General features: G+C 56.2%; 4 protein-coding genes across 4 annotated transcripts; 1 reads left to right on the forward strand and 3 right to left on the reverse strand.

The window, feature by feature from the left end:
* Window positions 1-954: 954 nt before the first annotated feature.
* LOC128980396 (class I histocompatibility antigen, F10 alpha chain-like) lies at window positions 955-7,908 on the reverse strand. The gene is made up of 4 exons (XM_054398867.1): window positions 7,856-7,908; window positions 7,193-7,456; window positions 1,138-1,307; window positions 955-993 (listed from the first exon to the last, which is right to left on the reverse strand). Exons 1-4 carry the CDS (start codon window positions 7,905-7,907, stop codon window positions 955-957), a joined length of 525 nt encoding a protein of 174 aa, XP_054254842.1. The 5' UTR covers window position 7,908.
* A 3,197-nt stretch (window positions 7,909-11,105) lies between these two features.
* LOC128980397 (zinc finger protein 345-like) lies at window positions 11,106-13,685 on the reverse strand. Its single transcript, XM_054398868.1, is given in 4 exon segments — window positions 11,106-11,715; window positions 11,797-12,989; window positions 13,190-13,529; window positions 13,633-13,685. Coding segments are annotated over 4 exon segments (2,196 nt in total).
* A 32-nt stretch (window positions 13,686-13,717) lies between these two features.
* Window positions 13,718-15,188, reverse strand: LOC128980398 (mamu class II histocompatibility antigen, DR alpha chain-like). The gene is given in 4 exon segments (XM_054398869.1): window positions 13,718-13,860; window positions 13,949-14,045; window positions 14,048-14,211; window positions 15,173-15,188. Coding segments are annotated over 4 exon segments (420 nt in total).
* A 569-nt stretch (window positions 15,189-15,757) lies between these two features.
* LOC128980399 (class II histocompatibility antigen, B-L beta chain-like) lies at window positions 15,758-22,651 on the forward strand. Its single transcript, XM_054398870.1, has 5 exons — window positions 15,758-15,851; window positions 16,164-16,430; window positions 17,441-17,722; window positions 17,911-18,017; window positions 22,526-22,651. The coding sequence occupies exons 1-5, from the start codon at window positions 15,758-15,760 to the stop codon at window positions 22,649-22,651; spliced, it is 876 nt and encodes a 291-aa protein (XP_054254845.1).
* The last annotated feature ends 212 nt before the right edge of the window (window positions 22,652-22,863 follow it).

Genomic DNA, 22,863 nt, shown 5'->3' on the forward strand with positions numbered 1-22,863 from the left:
TCACAGACCCAGGCCCTCAGGAGGCAGCAGACTTCCCCAAGCCATGGGTCTGACCCTCTCTGGGGCCTTCCACTGCCTTCAGAAGTGAGTGGCCCATGACAAAGGCCCTTCTCCTAGTCTTAACTGAAGAGGTTCTGATGCGGGGTCTAGACTGATGAAATCTGGGCAACTGCTCCAGTCTGGGGGACATGCCACCTTGTCATGGTCTGCTTCCCTCTGCAGAGATCTGTACCTTTTGTGCAAAGGCACAAACATCTCTTGGGTGTCATAACCTGCACCTTGCTCCTGCAGAGCACTCAATGAAGCTACGTTCCTGACCCACAAGGAGCTGGGCAGGTAGCCCACAGCAGGTGATTGTGGCATTGCAAAAGGTAAGGCAGGATCAGCCAACATGCCATGGCCATTCCATGCCCACAGCAGAAAACCAGCTATATACACATTTGGAAGAAGGAAGAGGAGTTCTGGAGTGGTTCCAGGAGGAGAAAGGAACCAGCTCCATGCACAGCCTGAGGGCTCAGCCCAGGCAGGCACACATCAGCTCTCAGGACAACTCTGCCTGCAGGCTGAGCTCCCCTAGAGCTGGCAGGAGTCTGTGCTGAGAGCAGGAGCAAGGCAGAGCAGCAGTTGAGGGAAGGACATCCCTGTGCTGGTGGAAGAGGGGAAGCTGCAGCACACAGAAGGTCCTTTCCCCATCAGCTCTGGCACATCCCAGCTTGGGGCTTGCTGCAGAGGTATGGCTGTTGCTGGGGGCAGCTGGCACTCACCACGCCATAACCATTCCAATACACACACTCTGCTTGGCCACCCACCTCAAACCTGCCACAGGAAGCAAAGATACCTCTGACACCATCCCCTTCCTAGCTGTCCCCATCCCCTCCAGCTCCAGCACTCACCTCTGGTTGAAGCTGCTGCCATCCATGCACTCAGCTGCTCCCTGCATCTCTGCAGCCCAAATCAAGATTCTTCAGCACCCTTGAGGCTCTGCAGAAACTCCTGGGGAGGAAAGAGAGAAGTCAACAGTCAGGAGCTGCTGCCAGCCCCAGGGGCCCAAGGGCTCAGCCCAACCCAGGAACACCCCCCAGAACACCAGCTTTGTCACCCTGCATCCCAACACAGTTGCAGCAGCCTCTCACTCACCATTTCCCACTCCCTCCTGAGCACAGCCAGCGAGGCCCCGAGCGAGCAGCACTGCTGCTGGATCCAGTCCCAGCTGCCCTCCTCCCCTGTCAGGTAGTAGCAGAGCTGGCAGTAGCCAACCCAGTCGTCAGGACAGCCCAACACCAGAACTGGACTCACTTCCTGTCTTGCTGCTGGAGAAGGCCAAGGGGAGAATAGGAGAAGGGCAGAGGTTTCCCCTCTGCAGGCACCAGGGGACACAGCTCCATGGGGTAAGGAGGAGCCAGCCCTGGGTGCCTCTCAGTGGGATCCCAGTTTGCTGCCAGGAACCTACAGGGAGCAGAGACTCCAGGGGATCACAGCCTGAGCCATGGCACACAGAGCATGTCCCTGCACCTCTCCAGGACAGTCTCTTGCATCTTACCTTGTAGAAGAGCCATGGTCACAGCCACAAGCAGAACCAGCAGCTGAACCCACACAGGATGGGGTGGGGGACACAAGCCTGGGGGAGGAAAAAGCTGCTGGCACTGGGGATGGAGCTGTCCCAGAGCAGGCACAGCCCTCACATCCCCACCACCCCCAGCATGAGCTGCCCAGGGGATGTGAGGGGGCCCCCTGAGCCTCTCCCCAGGCCCTTTTCCTGGCCCTACACACACACCAGCTGGCAGCAAGTGACCCAAGGGACAGGCTCAGTGCAGGGACCAGGCTATCCTGCCACAGATGCTGGGGGACAGCCTGCAGCAGGAGAGTGGCCAAAGAGATGGGGAGGGGGATTCTGCTCACACTTGCCTGCATGCACCCACACATCTTCTGTGTCTTCTTTTGTTTCTGTCCCCAGGCACCCCTGGGATGGGGGATGTCCCTCTGCCCTAGGCCCTCAGGGACTCCTCCACATCCCCATCTCTGGAGCAGGATCTCTTCCACTCCCCACATCCCGTGGGACACCAAAAAGTGAAATCTCTTTGCTTGAGACAAGCAGGAGCTTGCAGGCAAGGGATCAGATCTGCTGGAAAAGCCTTTCCCAAGCCAGGCATGGTTATGGTTTGGTTGTTCACTTTTGGTCCTGAAGTGGAACATTTGGTTGAAGTTTAAGCCATAGCAGTATGGTCACACCTCGGTGCTCACCTCCCTGCTCAGGAAGAAGAGGCCAGCACAGTCCTGCCCTGGCCCAGCCCTACTGGGACACTGCAGCTGCCCTCCAGCAAGTAGCCATCACCTAGGGGGACGATGGAAGGCTTGGGAAGTTCAGAGACTGGCCCTCAGATCCCAGCAGAGCCAACTGCCTGCCCAGCACTCAGTCCCCCCTGCTCCGCCTCCAGCCTAGGTCAGGTATAGCAATGGTGGTGCCAGGCTCCCCCAGCCCCTCTGCTGAGCTCTCCTCTGCTCACCACAGCTGCTGGACACCTTGGCTGGGGCCAAGGCCAGACCTTAGGAGCCACCAAGGGGTTGAGAACCGCATTCTGCTGAGGACAATGGAGTGAAGGGGCCTGAGCAAAGCAGCCGAGGGGAGGCTTAGGGCTGTTGCCCCTCATGTATCTAAATATGTCCAGTAGAGCATCTTTCACAGTACCAGAAATAACACTTAATAGTTCAGTATGAATACTTCTAGACTGAAGCCAGAAAGGATTTCAAAGTATATGTAAAGAAAAAAAGAAAATAACCACAATAAGAAATTAATTAAAAGCTCAGCCAAATTAAAATAAGAATCCCAGAATCTGTGTCCAGGTAGGTTTGGAATCTCTCCAGAGAAGGAGACTCCACAACCTCTCTGGGCAGCCTGCTCCAGGGCTCTGTCACCCTCACTGTAAAGAAGTTTCTCCTCATGTTGAGCTGAAATCTTCTCTGTTCAAGTTTGAACCTGGTGTTCCTTGGCTTATTGCTGTGAACCACCCAAAAGAGCCTGGCCCCCTTCACTTGACCCCCACCCCTCAGCTATTGATAGACATGGATCAGATCCCTCTCTGCCTTCTCTTCTCCAGACTAAACAGCCCCAGGGCTCTCAGGCTCTCTTCACAGGGGAGATGCTCAAGTCCCCCAAGCATCTTCCTGGCTCTCCCTTGGGCTGTCTCCAGCAGGTCTCTGTCTCTCTTCAACTGGGGAGCCCCAAACTGGACACAGGATTGCAGCTGTGGTCTCAGCAGGGCAGAGTGGAGAGGTAGAAGAACTTCCCTAGCCCTGCTGGACACCTTTCCTGATACATCCCAGGATCCCATCGTCTCTCTTGGCCACAAGGGCACTTGTTGTTCCATGGAGAACTTGCTGTCCACCAGCACTCTGAGGTCTTTCTCTGTGGAGCTGCTTTCCAGCAGGGCAGCCTCTAACCTGTCCTGGTGCCTGTTGGTATTTCTCCCCAGATGTAGGACCTTGCACTTGTCCTCATAATACTCCATGAGGTTTGCCTGCACCCAGCTCTCAGCCTGTCCAGGTCACATTGGATGGCTGCACAGCCTGAGGGGTGTCAGCTGTGACAAGTGGAGCGATAATTCGTGTCAATTAGGTGATTTTGATTAAAGTAAAATTTAAAGCAAAAACATGGATGGACTAAATAAGATTATGAAACTAAGAAGTGAGACAGGGAACCAGACACTGGAAACTGTGGTCTATGTTTGTGTAATTTGTGTAAAGTGTTCTTTATTATATTGTTTGCCTTTGCTATTAATTGTTTATATTCTGTTTGCTTCAATGCATTTATTTAGCAGCCTGGGTAGCAGAGGGAAATATCAGCATCCCTGAGGGAAGCTGACAGCTCACAGCTGGTGTGAAAAATCACCTGTGTAGCAAAGTAGAGAGAGAACAGCAACAAGTTGCTCAAGGCAGAGTCGGCTGCTGGCAAGAAACATGGGAACAGGAGCTGGGAGTAAGGCTTATGCCAAGAGAGACATCATAATGGCAATCAGAAGGAGCTTGGATGGAACCAGCCAGGGTGAGACATGCTGCTGCCCAACTGAAGGATCACATCACTAAACTACCACCTGCAGGACCACTCACTACGCCTGGGCAATACCAAAATGCTAATGCCTATAACTAATGTGATTAAACACACCTTTTTGTATGAATGAATATGTATTAGGAATAGAATATTTAAAGAGAAATTCGATCATGTAGTGTGTGCCTGTTGGTGGAGTGCTGACTCCACAGCATACCCAGTGCTGTTTGCTTGCCTTTTAGTGCCTTAAATTGCCCTTTTCAAAATAAACCTTTTTAAATTTAAAGCTCATTTGGCTCTGGCATTTATAACACAAGGCACACAAGGGACATGTCCCTCACTGGAGCACAGCCTCAGCCTGCTGGTCAGCAGCACCAGCTGCCTGGCCTGGCACGCATAAGGGAAGGCGTTCCCCAGAGAGAGCTACTGCAGCCCAACTCGAGAGAGAAAGGACCTGAGAAGGAGCTGATGGAGGGAGAAGTATAAGGCAGGAACTCAAAGAATGTATTGCCTTGAAGTTTCTAACACTTTCACAAACACAGCCCCTCCCCCACCTTGTAAATCCAGAGGGTCACATTCCTGAGAGGTAGGGAGGCAGAACAGAGTATCCCTGATAAGGAGGGATAGGAAGGCTCCTCCATGTCCTTGGAGATAACAGAACAGGAGGCCCCTGGGTTTGTACTAATCTCATGAGCAGAAGGCCTGGGTTAGTTTACTTAAGGGGGGGCTACTCAGATCAGGAGTTCAGGAGGAGGAAGGCAACTCTTCATCAAGTCAAGAGTTCATTACAAGGAAGACAATTGGCCTTCATCAAGAAGACCCCTGCAGACCAGCACCACATCTGAATGGGGCAGGTGTGACTGGGGCCAGGTACTATGGACAATGTTTCTGGAATGACCCTTTCCAAGCAATGTACTGAATGTGCCTTGCATCCTGTTGATAGAATCTTGCTGATCCTGAAATCTGCTACAGCAGTGCCAGCTGCCCAGAGAAGCCCCCGGTGGAAACGATCTTCCTTGCAACGCATGCCGGGGGGGACAGCCTGGAGAAGCAAAGCTACAAACCCAGGAAACTTTTCCCTGGCCACAGCGCCCCCACGTGGTGCAGGCTCCATCGCTGCTTTGTTTTGCCTGTGTGAATTCAGCCTCGTCCCTGGTAGAGCGAAGCTGTGAGCAAACCGTCAGCAAATCTGATTTTAGAAGCCTCTGCCGCCCCCAGCTGCTCCCTTGGGCACACCTAGAGCGCCCCCTTGTGGGCAAGGCTGGGGTCTGAGCCCTGTAAACTCTTTCCAGTTGGAATTGTTGTTTGCACCTTTGGGATTTTCCTAAGTGGTTTACATCATTGCCATGTTCCTGCTTCTGAGGTAACCTTTCCACAGTTGATTATTTCCAATCACTAAAATAAGTTTTATTAATATTTATCCATAGGATGTCAGGTTAATCAATTAATACTTTTTATTAATCCTTCTGCATCCTATTAAATGATTCTGCAACACTCATAGTGAGGACAGGGAGCAACCTGAAGACTAAAATGGCAGTGAATTAGGCAAAGGTCTTCGTTCAGGCACCAGAGCCTCCAAACTCTGGGTTGGATCTGTATGTTTCTGTTGGTTCAGCCTTGCTGCAGGAGTTTCAGCTGAACCAGGGACATCTGATCTTCCCCAGACTTCCTCCTTCAGCCATTTGCAGCCCAGCTTCACAGCTCTGCATTTAACACAAACACCTCTGGACTGTGAACACCCTTGGCTCCTGCAGAGCACTCAAGGAAGCTGCATCCCTGTCCCACAGGGAGCTGGGCAGGTAGCCCACAGCAGGTGACTGTGGCCTGGCCAGGGCAGTGGTGGGGCAGGAAGAGGAGGGCAGGTCAGGCCATATTGGTCAGTGCTGGGTTTGGGTCCCTCCTTTCTCCACCTTTTTATCAGTGGCATTGCTCTCCCTGCTGGCTGTCATCTCTCTGTGCTGTTCTGTTGAGCTCTCCTTATCTCAGCCCTAGGGCCTTTGCCTTTTTCTCTCAATTTCCTTTCCCACACCCCCTGGGGAGAGCTGAGTGAGCAGCTGCAGGGCACTTGGCTTCAGCTGGGCCTGAACCACAACCCCACAGGTAATAAAAACTACCTTTGTAGGAGGATGCTGACTTCTGTCTGGGATTTCATCAACTCTGCAAACTATAAACCATAACTAACATATAGAGCACAATTTATAGAGCACAACTCAACTTCTAGGAAGAAAGAGGAGTTCTGGAGTGGTCACAGGAGGAGAAAGGAACCAGCTCCATGCACAGGCTGAGGGCTCAGCCCAGGCAGGCACACATCAGCTCTCAGGACATCTCCTCTGCCTGCTGGTGGAAGAGGGGAAGCTGCAGCACACAGAAGGTCCTTTCCCCATCAGCTCTGGCACATCCCAGCTTGGGGCTTGCTGCAGAGGTATGGCTGTTGCTGGGGGCAGCTGGCACTCACCATGCCATAACCATTCCAATACACACACTCTGCTTGGCCACCCACCTCAAACCTGCCACAGGAAGCAAAGATACCTCTGACACCATCCCCTTCCTAGCTGTCCCCATCCCCTCCAGCTCCAGCACTCACCTCTGGTTGAAGCTGCTGCCATCCATGCACTCAGCTGCTCCCTGCATCTCTGCAGCCCAAATCAAGATTCTTCAGCACCCTTGAGGCTCTGCAGAAACTCCTGGGGAGGAAAGAGAGAAGTCAACAGTCAGGAGCTGCTGCCAGCCCCAGGGGCCCAAGGGCTCAGCCCAACCCAGGAACACCCCCCAGAACACCAGCTTTGTCACCCTGCATCCCAACACAGTTGCAGCAGCCTCTCACTCACCAGCCAGTCCTGGGATGGGGGCCTGGGCACTGGGAAGTGAGGAGGGAGGTGGGATGCAGTGGGCTGCGGTGACAGAAACTCCACCTTGATTCAAGGCAGGACCCCCTGGGCTGGGGACAGGGTCTCTGGGAGCCTGTGACAACGACCCCAGGCATGGAAAAGCATAGAGTAGCTGGGGCAGTAGTGTGGGACAGGGCAAGAGATTGGGGTGTGGGGGAACTCTCCTGTCCCGCAGATCCACATCCCAGTCCCACAGATCCCCGTCCCAGTCCCACAGAGCCCAGTCCCAGTCCCACAGAGCCCAGTCCCACCCCACACTCACTCCCACTCTGGTTGTAGCGTCCCTGCTCTCTCCCCAGGCTCAGGAGGGCAATCTCTTGGTTGCTGTGCCCTAGCTGGGTTTGGCCATCCCAGTACTGCTGGTCCAGGTTGGCCTTCATCCACTGCACCAGGGCCTCCATCCTCCTCCTCTCACTGTCGTAGCGAGTGATGGGGCTCCCGTCCATGCACCCCACAGACACAAACTGGGGCAGCCCCCGGCTGGGCTCTGACACTGCCAGGTGGAAATAGCGCAGGGAGTGGAGCCCTGCAGGGACACAGAGGGGTGCTGAGAGGTGGAGGGGGGCAGTGGGGCTGGGGGAGGGGACAGGGGTGGGCAAGGAGGCTGGGTCGGGGTCCTACGGGAGTAGATTGGGAGGGTGGGAGGCAGCTTCAGAGAGGAAGTGACGAGTGGGGGGATGTTGGGGCTGGGAAGTGGGGTGCTGGGTCCAGGAAGCAGAGGCTGGGCCCAGGAAAGGGAGTCTAGGGGGTGCTGCTGATCCTGTGGAGCAGGAAAGGGGGAGGGGAGGGTCAGGTACAGGGGTGTCGCAGTGTCAGGGGAAGGGTCCCGGTGACCAGGAAAGGCGGAGGGGGGGCGGGGAGGGGAGGAGGTTTGGAGGAGTCTCTGTGCCCGGCTGGGCCGTAGGGCTCCCGGATCCCCACTCACCACTCGTGACCCCACAGAGGAGCCCCAGCAGCAGCCCCAGCGCCAGTGTCATGGAACTGCTTCAGTCCCGCGGGCACTGAGCCACTCCCACAGCTGCTGTCGACTTGTTCCAAGCCGACTCGGCGAGGAGCAAAAGGCCCTGGGGCGGCCCCGGGGGCCAAGAAGACCAATGGGATCCTGGGCTACATTCCGAGCCTGCCCAGCAGATCCAGGGAGGTTCTCCTCCCCCCCTGCTCTGCCCTGCCTCCCACACCTGGAAGATTGCATCCAGCTCTGGGCTCCCCAGTTCAGAGGGACAGAGATCTGCTGCAGAGAGTTCAAGAGAGGGCTCCAAGGATGATTGAGGGACTGGAGCTCTGCCCTATGGGTAGAGGCTGAGAGCCCTGGGGCTGTTTAGTCTGGAGAAGGGAAGGCTGAGAGGGGATTTAATAAATGTCTATAAACATCTGAGGGCTGGGGGTCAGGAGGGAGGGGCCAGGCTCTGCTCGGTTGTACCCTGGGATAGGACAAGGGGCAGTGGATAGAAACTCCAGCACAGGAGGTTCCACCTCAACATGAGGAGGAACTTCTGCACTGTGAGGCTCACAGAGCACTGGAGCAGGCTACCCAGAGAGGTTGTGGAGTTTCCTTCTCTGGAGACTTTCCAGCCCCATCTGGATGTGTTCCTGTGTGACCTGTGCTGGATTCTATGGTCCTGCTCTGGCAGGGAGTTGGACTCAGTGATCTCTGGAGGTCCCTTCCAACCCCTGACATCCTGCGACCTGTGATAAGGGAGATTTACCGATACAGATCCACAGATCCCAGTGGGTTGGAAGGGACCCTCCAAGGTCATCTTGTCCAACTCCCTGCAGGCAGCAGGGAAACCCTCAACTAGAGCAGGCTGCACAGGGCCACATCGAGTCTGATCTTGAATGTCTCAAGGGATGTGGCCTCCACCATGGCCCTGGGCAGCCTGTTCAAGTGTTTCACCACTCTCCTAGTGAGGAACTTCTCCTAATGTCCAACCTAACTCTGCCCTGCTCCAGTTTCAAACCATTGCTCTTCATAATCATTCTGCACTGGAGATGAAGTGGATCCAACACTTTCCAGCACTCTGGGACGTTCCCAGCACCCTGGAGATCAAACAACGTGCAGTGGATCCAACATCTCTGAATCCTAGATCCCAGCTACCAGATCCCTGAATCCTAGATTCCAGGTACCAGACCCCTACAGAGGCAGAGACTGGGCTGAGCTTGAGCTGATCCTGTGTCAGGGCAAGGGGACCCCCCCAAAACCAGCCGCCCCAAAAGACGGAACAAGCAGCTGGAGGACAAGGTGGTGGAGGAGAACTAAGTGGGGGAGAAGAAGCTGGGGGAAGAAAAAGCAGTTGGAGGAGAAGATGGTGGACAACAACGAAGTGGAGGAGGAGAAGCTGGTGGAGAAGAATCAAGTGGAAGAGGAAAAGCTGGTAGAGGACAACCAAGTGGAGGAGGAGAAGCTGGTGGAAGAAACCCACATGGAGGAGGACAATCAAATGGAGGAGAAGGAGCTGGTGGACTACAACCAAGTGAAGGAGGAGCTGGTGGAGGGTGCAGTTGAGAAACCTCAACACAGCCCCAGGGAAGAGGTTCAAGAGGGGAAGGTCTGGGTGAGCACCAACCTGGCTCTCACCTGTAGCTTAATCTGAGGTCATTTAAGATCAATTCATTCACCCCACTTTTAGGTCATCCCTCCTCCTGTGCCGCCCCCCCCAGTTTTGGGCCTCTCTTTTTCCTCCCCAGGTTTGGAGCCTCTCCACCTCCCCCCAGTTTTGGGACCTCTCTTCCCCAACCCCCAGTTTGGGGCCCCATTTCCCAGTCCCACACCGGCTTTCAGAGGCTGGATGGTTGAGGATTCACACCACATACTTGCAAATCCACACTAGATCTTTGCAGATCCCTGCAGGATCCCTGCAATTCTACACTGGATCCTTGATGATCCCTGCAGGATCCATGCAAATCCACACTGGATCCTTGTAGATTCACACTCTACATTTTTGGGGTATTTTTAGGAGCTTTAAGGAGACTTTAAGGGAAACTTCAGGGGTTTGGGGGGAGGTTTTGGAGGGTTTAGGGAGAGTTTTAGGGAGATTTGGAGGGGGTTAGAGAGGTTGTGAGGGGTTAGGGAGGTATGGGAGGTGTTTTACGTAGGTTGGGGAGGGGGTTAGGGAGGTTTTGGGGAGTTTAGGGAGGTTTGGAAAGGTTTTAGGGAGATTTTGGGGGTTTAAGCTAGGTTGCAGAGGGCCTTAAATTTTGGGGGATTTAGGGAGGGTTTGAGGTGCTTAAGGGAGTTTGGAATGGGGTTTAGGGGGATTTAGGGAGGGTTTTGGGGAGGTTGTGAGGTGTTTAGGGAGGTTGGAGGGGGGGGTTAGGGACGTTGTGAGGTGTTTTAGAGAGGTTGGGGGTGGGTCTTAGAAAGTTTTTGAGGGATTTTCGGGGGTCATTGTCCCCAACCTGAGTCACTCTCCAAGTTCACTGCTTGGCAAATGCCAAACCTCAGAGAGGTTCCTGGGAGTTGAATGTTGTCTGGATTGAGTTGGAAGAACTTGCAAGAGGCTTGAAAAAATCTTTTATTGGGATTGTTCCCTGCTCCAGGCACATTTTCCATGGAATCCCTGACTTGCAGCAACATGGAACAGTTGCTTTTGCCCTGAGTGTACCAAGCCAGTCCTGGGGTTGGTGATGATTGCGGATGATGATGATGGTGACATCACCTAGCAGGGTTTATGAAGACCACCTTGGTGCCCAGCATGGCATGGAGACCCCACCCTGGTTGTGACACTGCCTTGCCCTGCCCTCTGACCCTCCTCCCCCCAGACAAGGCATATTTAAGGACTCTACCTGAGGATGGGATGGCACAGCAGCAACTGGTGCCACTGGTGCTACTGGTGCAGCCACCCCACATCCCAGAAGAGCAAAACCCAGCAGAAGGGTTCGGGTTGGGGCAGCTCTACCAGCAGGATACCCTGGCAGTGGCACTGTCAGCAGGGCAGGAGGGGCCTATGGCTGCTGGGCACCTCCTGGTGGCACTGGGAGCAGCAACCCTTGGAAGCTTTGCTGCCACTCTTCATCTTCAGGTGGCTGCAGCTGGGCTGGTGCTGGGCCAGGTCACTGCTGCACCAGAAGCCCTCATGGCAGTGAGTGCAGCTCTACAGCTTCTCACTGGTGTGGAGGCGACGGTGCCTGCGGAGACCAGAGCTGTAGGCAAAGCTCTTGCCACAGACACCACAGATCTATGGCTTCTCCCCAGTGTGGAAGTGACAGTGACTCTGGAGAGCATAGCTCTGGCTGAAGCTCTTGCCACAGTCACCGCAGCTGTAGGGCTTCTCCCCAGTGTGGAGGTGCCAGTGCTGGATTAGTGCAGTGCTGTTGGTGAAGCTTTTGTCACAGTCACTGCAGGGGAACTGCTTCTTCCTGCCATGCATTTGGCAGTGCTGCTTGAGAGTAGAGCTGTGGGCAAAGCTCTTGCCACACTCAGCACAGCTGTATGCCTTCTCCCTGGTGTGGAGGTGACGGCGACACATCAGAGTCCTACTGCTGGTGAAGCTCTTGCCGCAGTCACCGCAGCTGTGCAGCTTCTCCCCAGTGTGGATGGCTTGGTGACAGCTGAGAGCAGAGCTGCTGGCAAAGCTCTTGCCACACTCACCACAGCTGTAGGGCTTCTCCCCCGTGTGGAGGTGATGGCTGAGAGCAGACCTGCGGGCAAAGCTCTTGTCGCAGTCACCACAGTGGAATGGCTTCTCCCCAGTGTGGAGGCGACGGTGACATTTAAGAGCATAGCTCTGGGTGAAGCTCTTGCCACACTCACCACAGCTGTAGGGCTTCTCCCCAGTGTGGATGCGACGGTGACATTTGAGAGAAGAGCTCTGGGTGAAGCTCTTGCCACAGTCACTGCAGACATAGGACTTCCCAGTGTGGGTTTGGTGGTGATATCTGAGAGCAGAGCTGTAGGTGAAGCTCTTGCCACACTCACCACAGCTGTAGGGCTTCTCTCCAGTGTGGAGGCGACGGTGACTGCTTAGAGCAGAGCACTTGGTGAAGCTCTTGCCGCAGTCACCGCAGCTGTAGGGCTTCTCCCCAGTGTGGATGCCACGGTGATGACAGAGAGAAGACCTGAGGGCAAAACTCTTGCCACAGTCACCACAGCTGTAGGGTTTCTCCCCAGTGTGGAGGCGACAGTGATTGCAGAGTGCAGAGATGCGGGCAAAGCTCTTGCCGCAGTCACCACAGCTGTAGGGCTTCTCCCCAGTGTGTATGTGACGGTGACTGCTGAGAGCAGAGATGTGGGCAAAGCTCTTGCCGCAGTCACCACAGCTGTAGGGCTTCTCCTTGGTGTGGAGGAGATGGTGACTGTGGAGTCCAGAGATCTGGGTGAAGCTCTTGCCGCAGTCACCGCAGCTGTAGGGCTTCTCCCCAGTGTGGAGTCGATGGTGACTGCTGAGAGCAGAGCTGTAGGCAAAGCTCTTGCTACAGTCTCCGCAGCTGTAGGGCTTCTCCCTGGTGTGGAGGCGACGGTGACTCCTGAGAGCAGAGCTGTAGGCAAAGCTCTTGCCACAGTCACCACAGCTGTAGGGCTTCTCCCCGGTGTGGAGGCGACGGTGACAGCTGAGAGCAGAGCTGCTGGCAAAGCTCTTGCCACACTCACCACAGCCATAGGGCTTCTCCCCAGTGTGGAGGTGCCAGTGCTGGATTAGAGCAGTGCTCTTGGTGAAGCTCTTGCCACAGTCACTGCAGGGGAACTGCTTCTTCCTGCCATGTGTTTGCAAGTGCTGCCTGAGAGTAGAGCTGCGGGCAAAGCTCTTGCCACACTCACTGCAGCTGTAGGGCTTCTCCCCAGTGTGGAAGCGATGGTGCCTGTTAAGGTAGGAACTGCTGATGAAGCTCTTGCCACACTCACCACAGCTGTGCAGCCTCTACCCAGTGTGGAGGCGACGGTGACAGTTGAGAGCAGAGCTGCTCCCAAAGCTCTTGCCGCACTCAGCGCAGCCCAACCGCAGCTTGGTGCCCGGCTGGGTGCCTCCCCGCTGCCGCCGGGGGAAGCTGGAGAGCTTCTGGCCGCAGTGGGTGCAGAAGAAGCGCTGCTGGGTACCAGGCTGGGGGCACCGCTGCGTCCCTGGCTGCCAGCCACCGGGAGGCTCTGCCCGCACTCGGGGCACTGCTCGGCTGGCACAGGGGGGTCCGCGGCAGCTTCACCCTCCTCTTCATCCTTCTTCTCTTCCTCCGCCTCTTCCTCCTGCTGTTCCTCCTCCAGTTCCTCCTCCAGCTCCTCCTCTTCCTCCTCCTCCTCCTTCTCTTTTTCTTCCTCCTCTTCCTCCACTTTCTCCTTCTCGTCCTCCTGCTGCATTTCGGTCTCGGGGGGGCTCTCGCCCGGCTCCTTCCGAGGCTCCATGCTGGGGAGCTCAGCCCGCTGCCAGCCCCAGGTCCCAACTGCCCGCGGCCAGCCCCAGCGGGCAGGAGCCTTGGACCGCCCAAGCACGGAGCCCGGAAGCTGCACGGCCGAGATCCCGGCGCCAGCTCTCGGCACTGTCGCGATAGTTCCGATCGTCGCCCTGCTCTCAGCTCCGGGCCCCACTGCTTCTTGCAACAAAGGCTCGTTCGGAGCTGTGCCTGGCAACGGGGGCGGGACAGCGCTGCGGCTGCTGGTGGCACTGGGGTTACTGGTGACACGGAGGTTACTGGTGGCGCTGAGCCTACTGCTATCACCAGGGTGCTGGTGTTACTGATGCCACTGTTCACTGGTGCCACTGGTGCTACTGGTACCACTGTTCACTGGTGTTTCCTGTGCTACTGGTGTTACTGGTACCACTGTTCATTGGTGCCACTGGTGCTACTGGTGCCACTGGTGTTACTCATCTGTCACCTCCTGCCCTTTCCTCAGCCAGCTGATGAAGACCAGGGGTGGCCAGAACTTGTCCACGTAGCAGGTTAAGATCTTGGGGTCCCCCAGCTCCACTCGGTGCTTGGGGAGCACCTTCACCTTGGGTGGCACTGGGGACCTGGGGAGGAGGGAAGGGTTGGTGGTGCTGCCACCCAAGCCTGGGCCATGCTAAGGCTCCCTTGAGACCAAAGGGCTCACCCAAAGGGCTCTGGGAGATGTTGGGTTGCTGCTCTGGGAAGTCCATCCAGGACTTGCCCAAGATGCTGCTCTGCAGAGCTCCCTGGGCCTCGAAGGAAAGGTGGCCAAGGCCCCATACTCAGGCGGGTGCCAGATGGTCTCCTGCTTCTGCAGGTCCACATGGAAGATCTCATCAGGACTGATGGCCACCAGGAACTGCCCCTCCCCCTGCTGCTGTGGCCCAAACCACTGCTGGAACTCAGCTTGGTGGATCTTGACCCCCACTGCCAGGAAATGGGGATCAGGGGCAGTGACCCCCACATCTCCGTGGGGCTGCCCCAGCATCTTCTCATCACCCCCCCCCCTCCCCCCCCTGCTCCCACCAGGGACCCTGCTTTAGGTCAGAGAGGCAGGGGACAGGAGCCCAGCTTCAAGACACGTTGGTGGCCACTGGAACTTCTTGGTGGTCAGTGTTGGCCTCCAGGAGGTTCTTCGATCTGATGAGGTCCATCAGGGCCAGAGAGGGGCACTGGGGACCATCATGATTGGTATGGGACTGGTGGTGCCCACTGGTGGTGCCCAGTTGGTGGCCCATAGTGGACAATGAGGATATTTTGGAGCCAGTTAGTGGCCATTGGAGCCATCTGGTGGCCTTAATGCTCTCTGGTAGTCTTCTCCCCACCACCACAGCCTCATGGAACTGAGACACAGAGGTCCTGGGGAAGAGTTCTCCTGGGCCCCACTTCACCCTGTCTCCACCAGTGTCATCTGCAGGGCCTTTTGTCACCCAGAGGCTGGGACCAGTGAAGGTCTTGCCAGGCTGTGGGACCCTGGCCTGTTCCCAGACACGCTGCAGAGTGGGCTGGGAGGTCCCAGGTCTGTTGGACACCAGCACTGCTGCCCCACACCTCAGCACCTCTTGGCTCAGGCTGTTGGAGCTCTTAGCAAGAGACTCTCCTGGTCCCTGGGTGCTGCTGGGACCTGAGGCTGCTCTGCTGGGGGCTACTGGGGTCCATCTGGCTGAGAAGAAGAGCCACAGAGCCAGGGCACTGGGGGGGATTGGTGAGGGGGTGTAAATAGACTTGGGGAGTGGTCCCCCCTTCCTACATGCCTCCCCACACAAGGGTTACCCACAGTTGGGGGGACAAAGATCCCCCATGCCCCAGGGCACCGCCCGAAGCTTGCCACCATCCCCACCACACCCACCCATGGCTCCAGCTGTGTCCCCCCTGCCCCATCACTCACCTCTCCCAGCCCCCATTCCGGTGGGATCAGCAGAGCCAGCAGTGCCAGCTGGATTCCCCATCCCCCACCCATCACTGCTGCAGGCACCGAGCCGTGCCAGCAGCACCAGATGAGGCGTGGGGGTGGCTCTGGGGACTCAGTGCCCCTCAGTGCCCGGCCGATGGGAGGCAGCCCTGCTGCTGACTCGGCTGTGCCCAGGCAGAGCAGCAGCCCAGGGCACCCCGCAGAGCAGACGGACGGACGGACGCCCAGCCAGGGTGCCAAGGGGGCAGCGATGGCCTTGGGCCGGGCACGGCCCTGCGGAGGGCTGTGGGCAGGGGGCAGCTGGGGGCTGCCGAGGGGAAAGAGCCCCAAAGCTGGCTGGGGCCAGCAGCCCCCTCCCTGGGGCCACTGCTCCAGCCAGGGGCCAAGTGGCGCTGGGAGCCCTGCGGGGCTCGGCTCTGCCTGGGGACTGCTGACGCTGCCCAGCCCCGCTCCTTACTGGGCCGTGCTGGGGCTCCCAGTGCCGCTCCTGGGGGGGGCTGGGCCGAGAGCTCAGCTTGCTCAGGGGGTGCCAGCAGCACTGCAGCCTCTGCTGCGTCAGCCATGGAGCCTGGTGCTGTGCTGGGAGCTGTGGCCGTGCTGCTGGCACTGGTGGTGCCGGGAGCCCAGCCGGCTGGTGCTGAGGAGCTCTCAGGTGGGCTCAGAGCTGGGGCACGGGGAGGGGCTGCTGGGCTTGGGTGGTGCCCTCCCAGGTGCTGGGGGGCTGCTGTCCCCTCCTGCTCCCCACTGCTGGGTGCCAGTCCCTCCTGCCCTGGCCTCCCCTGGCTGCTCCCTGGTTGTGCCCAGTGCCCAGGCTGAGCCACGGAGTCCTCTCGGGGTCAGGATCCCCCCAGCAGCGCTGTGGCAGCTGCGTGGCACTGGGGGAGGCTGGGAGGGGAGTGACGATGGGGAGGGGGCTCCATGGTGTCTCGCTGCCCTCCCCTGACCTGGCCTCTGCACCCCCAGGGTTTTTTCCTGGAGGTGAATAAGTTTGAGTGCCACTTCCTCAACGGCACCGAGAGGGTCAGGTTTGTGCACAGGACCATCCACAACCGGGAGCAGTTTGCTCACTTCGACAGCGATGTGGGGATCTATGTGGCCGACACCCCCCTTGGTGAGCCCCAAGCGCAGTGCTGGAACAGCCAACAGGACTATATGGAGCAGAGAAGGGCTGAGGTGGACACCTACTGCCGGCACAACTACAAGGTGGCGACTCCATTCCCCGTGGAGAGGAGAGGTGAGAGCATGGCAGAGCCTTTCCCTGGGCAATGGGCACCAGCCAAGCCCCTGGCACTCCCCAAATCCCCCAAGCCCAGCATGGCTCAGGGTGGGAAGGGAGCTGTGGGGATCCGGATGGGAGCCTCATGGCACTTCAGCAGCCAGGCAGGAGCTGCTGGTCCCTTGTGCCCATCCCCCATCACTAAGGTGGTCCCTGCCTGGCTCAAGCCCAGCCCAGCCCCGTGCAGGGTTCCCTCTTTGCCTTCGTGAGAGCTGGGGGCAGGGGGAGACCAGAAAGGGGAAATGGGTGGGAAGGCTGCCAGGGGGTGTCCAAGAGAAACTTCCCCCCATGGCCAGGGCTGTCAGCAGTGCCCAGGGGAGAGCTGGGGAGGGAAGAGCTGAGCCTGGAGACTGCTGGAGCTGAGCCAGCAGGATAGTGCCCCACAACATAGCCCTTTGGAGAGGTTGCTGGCAGCAGGCAGCACTGCAACGACCCCCACCCAGGGCTGGTGCCATGGAATCCCTGCAGGGTAGGGCTGGGAAGGGACCTCTGGAGCTCTCCCAGCCCAAGCCCCCTGCTCCAGCAGGGCACCCACAGCAGCTTGCCCAGGATGCCAATGGCCAGGGGGGGTTGGAAGCTCTCCAGAGATGCATTGTCCACAAGCTCTCTTGGGCAGCCTGCTCTGGGGCTCAGAACCCTGCCAGCCAAGAAGGTTCTTGTGATGGAAGCTCCTGGGAGGCAACTCTGTGCCCAGGGCCCTTTGTCCTGCGTGTGGCAGCAGGGAGAAGAGCCTGGCCCCAGCCTCTTGCCCTGCAGCCCTTGGCTCTTGCTGAGCACAGAGAAGATGCCCTGGGCTGGCAGGAGGGCAGAGTGTGGCTGTGCCAGGTGCAGAGAGGACCTGGGGAGTCCCTGGGCATGTCCTGTGCTGCTTGGGGACCCCAGAGGCAAAGGTGTGTGAGATTCGGGGCAGGGTGGTGGCTGCCTGGGCTGTGTCAGCCCCTTGGCAGCTGTCTGTGGCTGTCCCCCAGTGCCACCCCAGGTGCAGATCCACGCTGTGCAGTCGAGCTCCCTGCCCCAGAGCACCAGGCTGGTTTGTGCCGTGATGGATTTCTACCCCGCGGAGGTGGAGGTGAAGTGGTTCAGGAACGGGCAGGAGGAGACGGAGAGCGTGGTGTCCACGGAGGTGCTGCAGAACGGGGACTGGACCTACCAGGTGCTGGTGCTGCTGGAAAGCAGCCCGCAGCGTGGGGACACCTACCTGTGCCAGGTGGAGCACAGCAGCCTGCAGCACCCCATCAGGCAGCACTGGGGTAAGGCCCTGCCCTGGCCCTGGGGCAGCCTGGGGCAGCTGGGGGAGCACAAGGTGCTTGTGGGGTCCCCATCTGCCATGGAGTCCTGCTGGGGAAGCTTGGGAGCTGTGGGGCTGGAGAGGGAGGGTGGTGGCTGGGGTCTGCCTTGACTTCAGCCCTCAGCCCCCTCCCCACTCTCGTCCCCACAGAGCTGCCGTCGGCCCCCGGCCGCAGCAAGATGCTGACAGGGGTGGGGGGCTTGGTGCTGGGGCTCCTCTTCCTGGGCCTGGGGCTCTGCCTCCACCTGCGCAGCAAGGTGAGCTGGGGGGGGCACAGCGGCTGGGGGCCTCTCTCTGCCCAGAGAGGTGCTGGAGGCTCCAGCTCTGGAGGCTTTCCAACCCCCCCTGGCCATGGTGCCCCTGAGGAGGGGCTCTGGGTGCCTCTGGGGGAGGGGCTCTGGGTGCCTCTGGGGGAGGGACTCTGGGTGCCCCTGAAGAGGGACTCTGGGTGCCCCTGGGGGAGGGACTCTGGGTGCCTCTGGGGGAGGGGCTCTGGGTACCCCTGTTGGAGGGGCTCTGGGTGCCCCTGGGGGAGGGGCTCTGGGTGCCTCTGCTCCAGCAGGGGTAGGACTCGATGCTCTGCAGAGGTCCCTGCTGCCCCCCAGCACTCTGTGCCTCTGGGATTCTTCTCTCCCCACTGGGCTCCTGAAGCAGCTCCTGCCTCTGCCCCTCTGCTTGGCCACCAGCCAGGCCCTGCACAGAGGGCACTGTCAGCAAGTTTGCTGGTGGCACCAAGCTGGCAGGACAGGCTGCCACAGGAGGGTTGTGCTGCCCTTCAGCCAGCCCTGGACAGGCTGAGAGCTGGGCAGGGAGAAATGGAATGAGGTCCAACAAGGGCAAGGGGAGAGTCTTGCACCTGGCAAAGAACAACCTCAGGGAGCAGGAGAGGTTGGGACCTGAGCTGCTGGAGAGCAGGGAAGGGGAAGAGGCCCTGGGGGTGCTGGTGGGTGGAAGGGTGACCAGGAGCCAGCGATGTGCTCTGGTGGCCAAGAAGGCCAAGGGCACCCTGGGGTGCATTGGAAGGGCTGTGGTCAGTAGTCAAGAGAGGTTCTCCTTGTCCTCTACTCTGCCCTGCTGAGGCCACATCTGGAGTATTGTGTCCAGTTCTGGGCCCCTCAGGTCAAGAAGGACCTCAGGGATCTGCTTGAAAGAGTCCAGCACAGAGCCAGGAAAATGCTGCAGGCAGTGGAAGGTCTTCCTGAGGAGGAGAGCCTGAGGGAGCTGAGGGCTCTGGAGCTTGGCGAGGAGGAGCCTGAGGGTGAGCTCAGTGCTGGGGATAAAGATGTGCAGGGGGAGTGCCCAGAGGCTGGAGCCAGGCTCTGCTGGGGGATGCCCAATGCCAGCACAAGGGGCAGTGCTGGAAGCTGAGGCAGAGGAAGTTCCATGGGAACAGGAGGAAGAATTTTTGCCCTGTGAAGGTGACAGAGCCCTGGAGCAGGCTGTCCAGGGGGGTTGTGGAGTCTCCCTCTCTGGAGAGATTCAAGAGCTGCCTGGATGTGTTCCTGTGTGCCCTGCTCTAGGTGGCCCTGCCCTGGCAGGGGCCTGGACTGGATGAGCCTTGGAGGTCCCTTCCAGCCCCTAAAATTCTGTGAGTCTGTGACAGCCCCACCGAGGGTGCTTGGACCTCCTCAGCTTGGCTTTGGTGGTTGCTGTCCCACAGGAGAAGGCAGAGTCCCTACAGCCTGCCCTGTGCTCCCCTCCCCCCACATCCCTTTGCTGCTGGCTCCCTCCTTGCCCAAATTCTCCCAATTGCACAGCAAAATCACTTCCCCCTCCTCAGCTTCTGCTTCAGGCTCTCTGCTCAGATTATCACAGCATGGAAGGGACCTCTGGAGGTCATCCAGCCCAAGCCCCCCTGCCAGGACAGGACCACGCAGGGCAGGGCACACAGGAACACATCCAGGGGGGTCTGGAAGCTCTCCAGAGAAGGAGACTCCACAACCTCTCTGGGCAGCCTGCTCCAGGCCTCCAGCAGCCTCACACCACAGAAGTTTCTCCTCCAGCAGCCTCACACCTCAGAGGTTTCTCCTCCAACAGCCTCACACCTCAGAAGTTTCTCCTCCAGCAGCCTCACACCTCAGAAGTTTCTCCTCCAACAGCCTCACACCTCAGAAGTTTCTCCTCCAACAGCCTCACACCTCAGAAGTTTCTCCTCCAGCAGCCTCACACCTCAGAAGTTTCTCCTCCAGCAGCCTCACACCTCAGAAGTTTCTCCTCCAGCAGCCTCACACCTCAGAAGTTTCTCCTCCAGCAGCCTCACACCTCAGAAGTTTCTCCTCCAGCAGCCTCACACCTCAGAAGTTTCTCCTCCAACAGCCTCACACCTCAGAAGTTTCTCCTCCAACAGCCTCACACCTCAGAAGTTTCTCCTCCAACAGCCTCACACCTCAGAAGTTTCTCCTCCAACAGCCTCACACCTCAGAAGTTTCTCCTCCAACATCCTCACACCTCAGAAGTTTCTCCTCCTGGGGTCCACTTTGTGCCCCTTGCCCCTTGCCCTGTCCCTGGGCACTACTGAGCAGAGCCTGGCCCCAGCCTCTTGCCCCCCACCCTTCAGTTATTGATCAGCAATGATCAGCTCCCCCTCTGGGGCTGCTCCTCCTCAGGCCAATCAGCCCCCAGGGCTCTCAGCCCTTCCTCCTCCCCAGAGTGGCTTCCAGGTCCTTCCTCATCCTCACAGCCCCCACTGGACTCTTCCCCCAGCGCTTCCCTGGCTCTCTGGAACTGGGGAGCCCAGAAGTGGGCAGAGGGCTCCAGGTGTGGCCTCAGCAGGGCAGAGCAGAGGGGGCAGGAGGACCTCCCTGGACCTGCTGGCGCCCAGCAGACCTTTAATGACCAGAAATAGTCATTAATAGCAAATTATATCAATTGACAGTGAATAATAGACTTGTGAATAGCAATTGATATCAATTATTGCCCATTATTGGCCATCAGTGCTCATTAATAGCAAATATAAAGGCATTAATAGTAAATAACACTAATTAATGCCCATTAATAGCCACAAGCACCCATTATTAATGCCCTTTAATAGGCACAAGCACCCATTAATATCAATTATCATCATTAATAGCAAATAACACCAAATAATGCCCAGTAAGAGCCATAAGCATCTATCAGTAGCAATTAGTATAGTTATTAATAGCAAATCACACCAATTAATGTCTATTAATAGCCACAAATACTGGTTAATCAGAAATTATTTAGTCATTGGTAGCAATGTCAATTATTGCCTATTAATACCCATAAATATCCATTAATAGCAAATGACAAATTCATTAATAGTAAATAATACAGTCATTAATAGCCAACAATAGAGTCATTAATAGCAAATATAATCCATAAATTACCACTAATAGCAATTAATAGCCACAAATGCATACTCATAGCAAACAATTCCTTCATTAATGCACATTTATGTGAATTAATACAGCCACTAATAGCAAATAATTCCCATTAGTAGCAATTAATAGCAACAAATATCCATGAATAGCAATTAACATCTTCATTAATAGCAAATATAATCAATTAATACAAATTAATAGCACATAGTAAGGATAATTACCCATTAATGGCAATTAATAAAGTCATTGCTAGCAAATAACATCAATTTATATTTATTAATATCCATAAATACCATCTAGAAGTAATTGATATGCCCATTAATAGCAATTAATAAAGTTAATAATTTCATAAAATTGCCAATTAGTAGCAATTAATAACCACAGATACCCATAAATAGCAATTAATATACGCATTAATAGCAATTAGTGGGATATAAATGCTCATTATAGCCACAAATACCCAATAATAGCAATTAATTAAGTCATTAATAGCAATTCATATCAATTAATATAGCCATTAATCGCAATCAATAACCACTAATACAAATTAATTTCCATTAATAGCAATCAATGCACCATAAATACTCATTGACAGCAATTATTAGCCCTAGGCAGCCATTAATGAAATTAACACTTATCAATAGCAATTAATAACCACTAACAGCAATTAATAACCACTGATACCAATTAATAATCATTAATAGCAATTAATAACCAATAATAGCAATTAATTCTTGTTAATAGCAATTAACTATCATTAATAGCAATTAATAACATCCATAAGAATTGATAACCACTAATAGCAAGTAATAACTAGTGATACCAATTAATAACCATTAATAGCAACTAAACCATTAATTGCAATTAATATACATTAATAGCAACCATTAATACTCGATAGCAATTAATAGCCACCAATTACAATGAATGACCACTAGTAGCAATGAATAACCATTAATAGCAATTCTCATTAATGGCAATTACTCTCCATTAATAGCGATTAATAACTATCCATAGGAATTAATAGCCACTAATAGCAATTGATAACCATTTATAGCAACTGAGAGCCATTAATAATCATTGATAGCAATTAATAGTCACCCAATCAATTAATGACCACTAGTAGCAATCAATAACCACTAATAGCAATTAATAACCATTAATTATAAGTCATTAAGCAGCAGCTGGAGTTGAATTGGGGCCGAAAAGCACGAATTAGGTCAATGTCTGGGGAGGTTCCTCTGGAGCCTCCTTGTCCCCAGGGCCTTGGGGACATCCCCAGGGGGCCTGAGGTCACTGCTGCCCCCCTGGGAACATCCCTGGGGGTGAGGACACTTCCACCCACCCTGGTGCCACCCTTGTGCCCATCATGGGCTGGGGACATGGTGCCACCCACCCTGATGCCATCCTTGTGCCCATCACAGGTTGGGGACACCCAACCTGGTGCCATCCTTGTCCCCACCATGGCTTGGGGACACGGTGACAGCCACCCTGGTGCCACCATTGTCCCCATCATGGGGTTGGGGACACTCAACCTGTTGCCACCCTGAAGCCATCCTTGTGCCCATCATGGCTTGGGGACACAGTGACAGCCACCCTGGGGCCATCCCTGGTGCTGGGGGCACTGTGCCACCCCCCCTGGTGCCACCCACCCTGGCGCCACCCTTGCCCCCACCCCCGACCCTCACTGGGCTGGTGGCCTCCGCTCCCTGTCCCCAGGCTCCGGGGCCCCCAGGGCAGCGCCGGGGGCCAGGTCCCGGCC

This window comes from Indicator indicator, unplaced genomic scaffold (genome assembly GCF_027791375.1).
Source record: "Indicator indicator isolate 239-I01 unplaced genomic scaffold, UM_Iind_1.1 iindUn_scaffold_154, whole genome shotgun sequence".
In the NCBI taxonomy this organism is placed as follows: Eukaryota; Metazoa; Chordata; class Aves; order Piciformes; family Indicatoridae; genus Indicator; species Indicator indicator.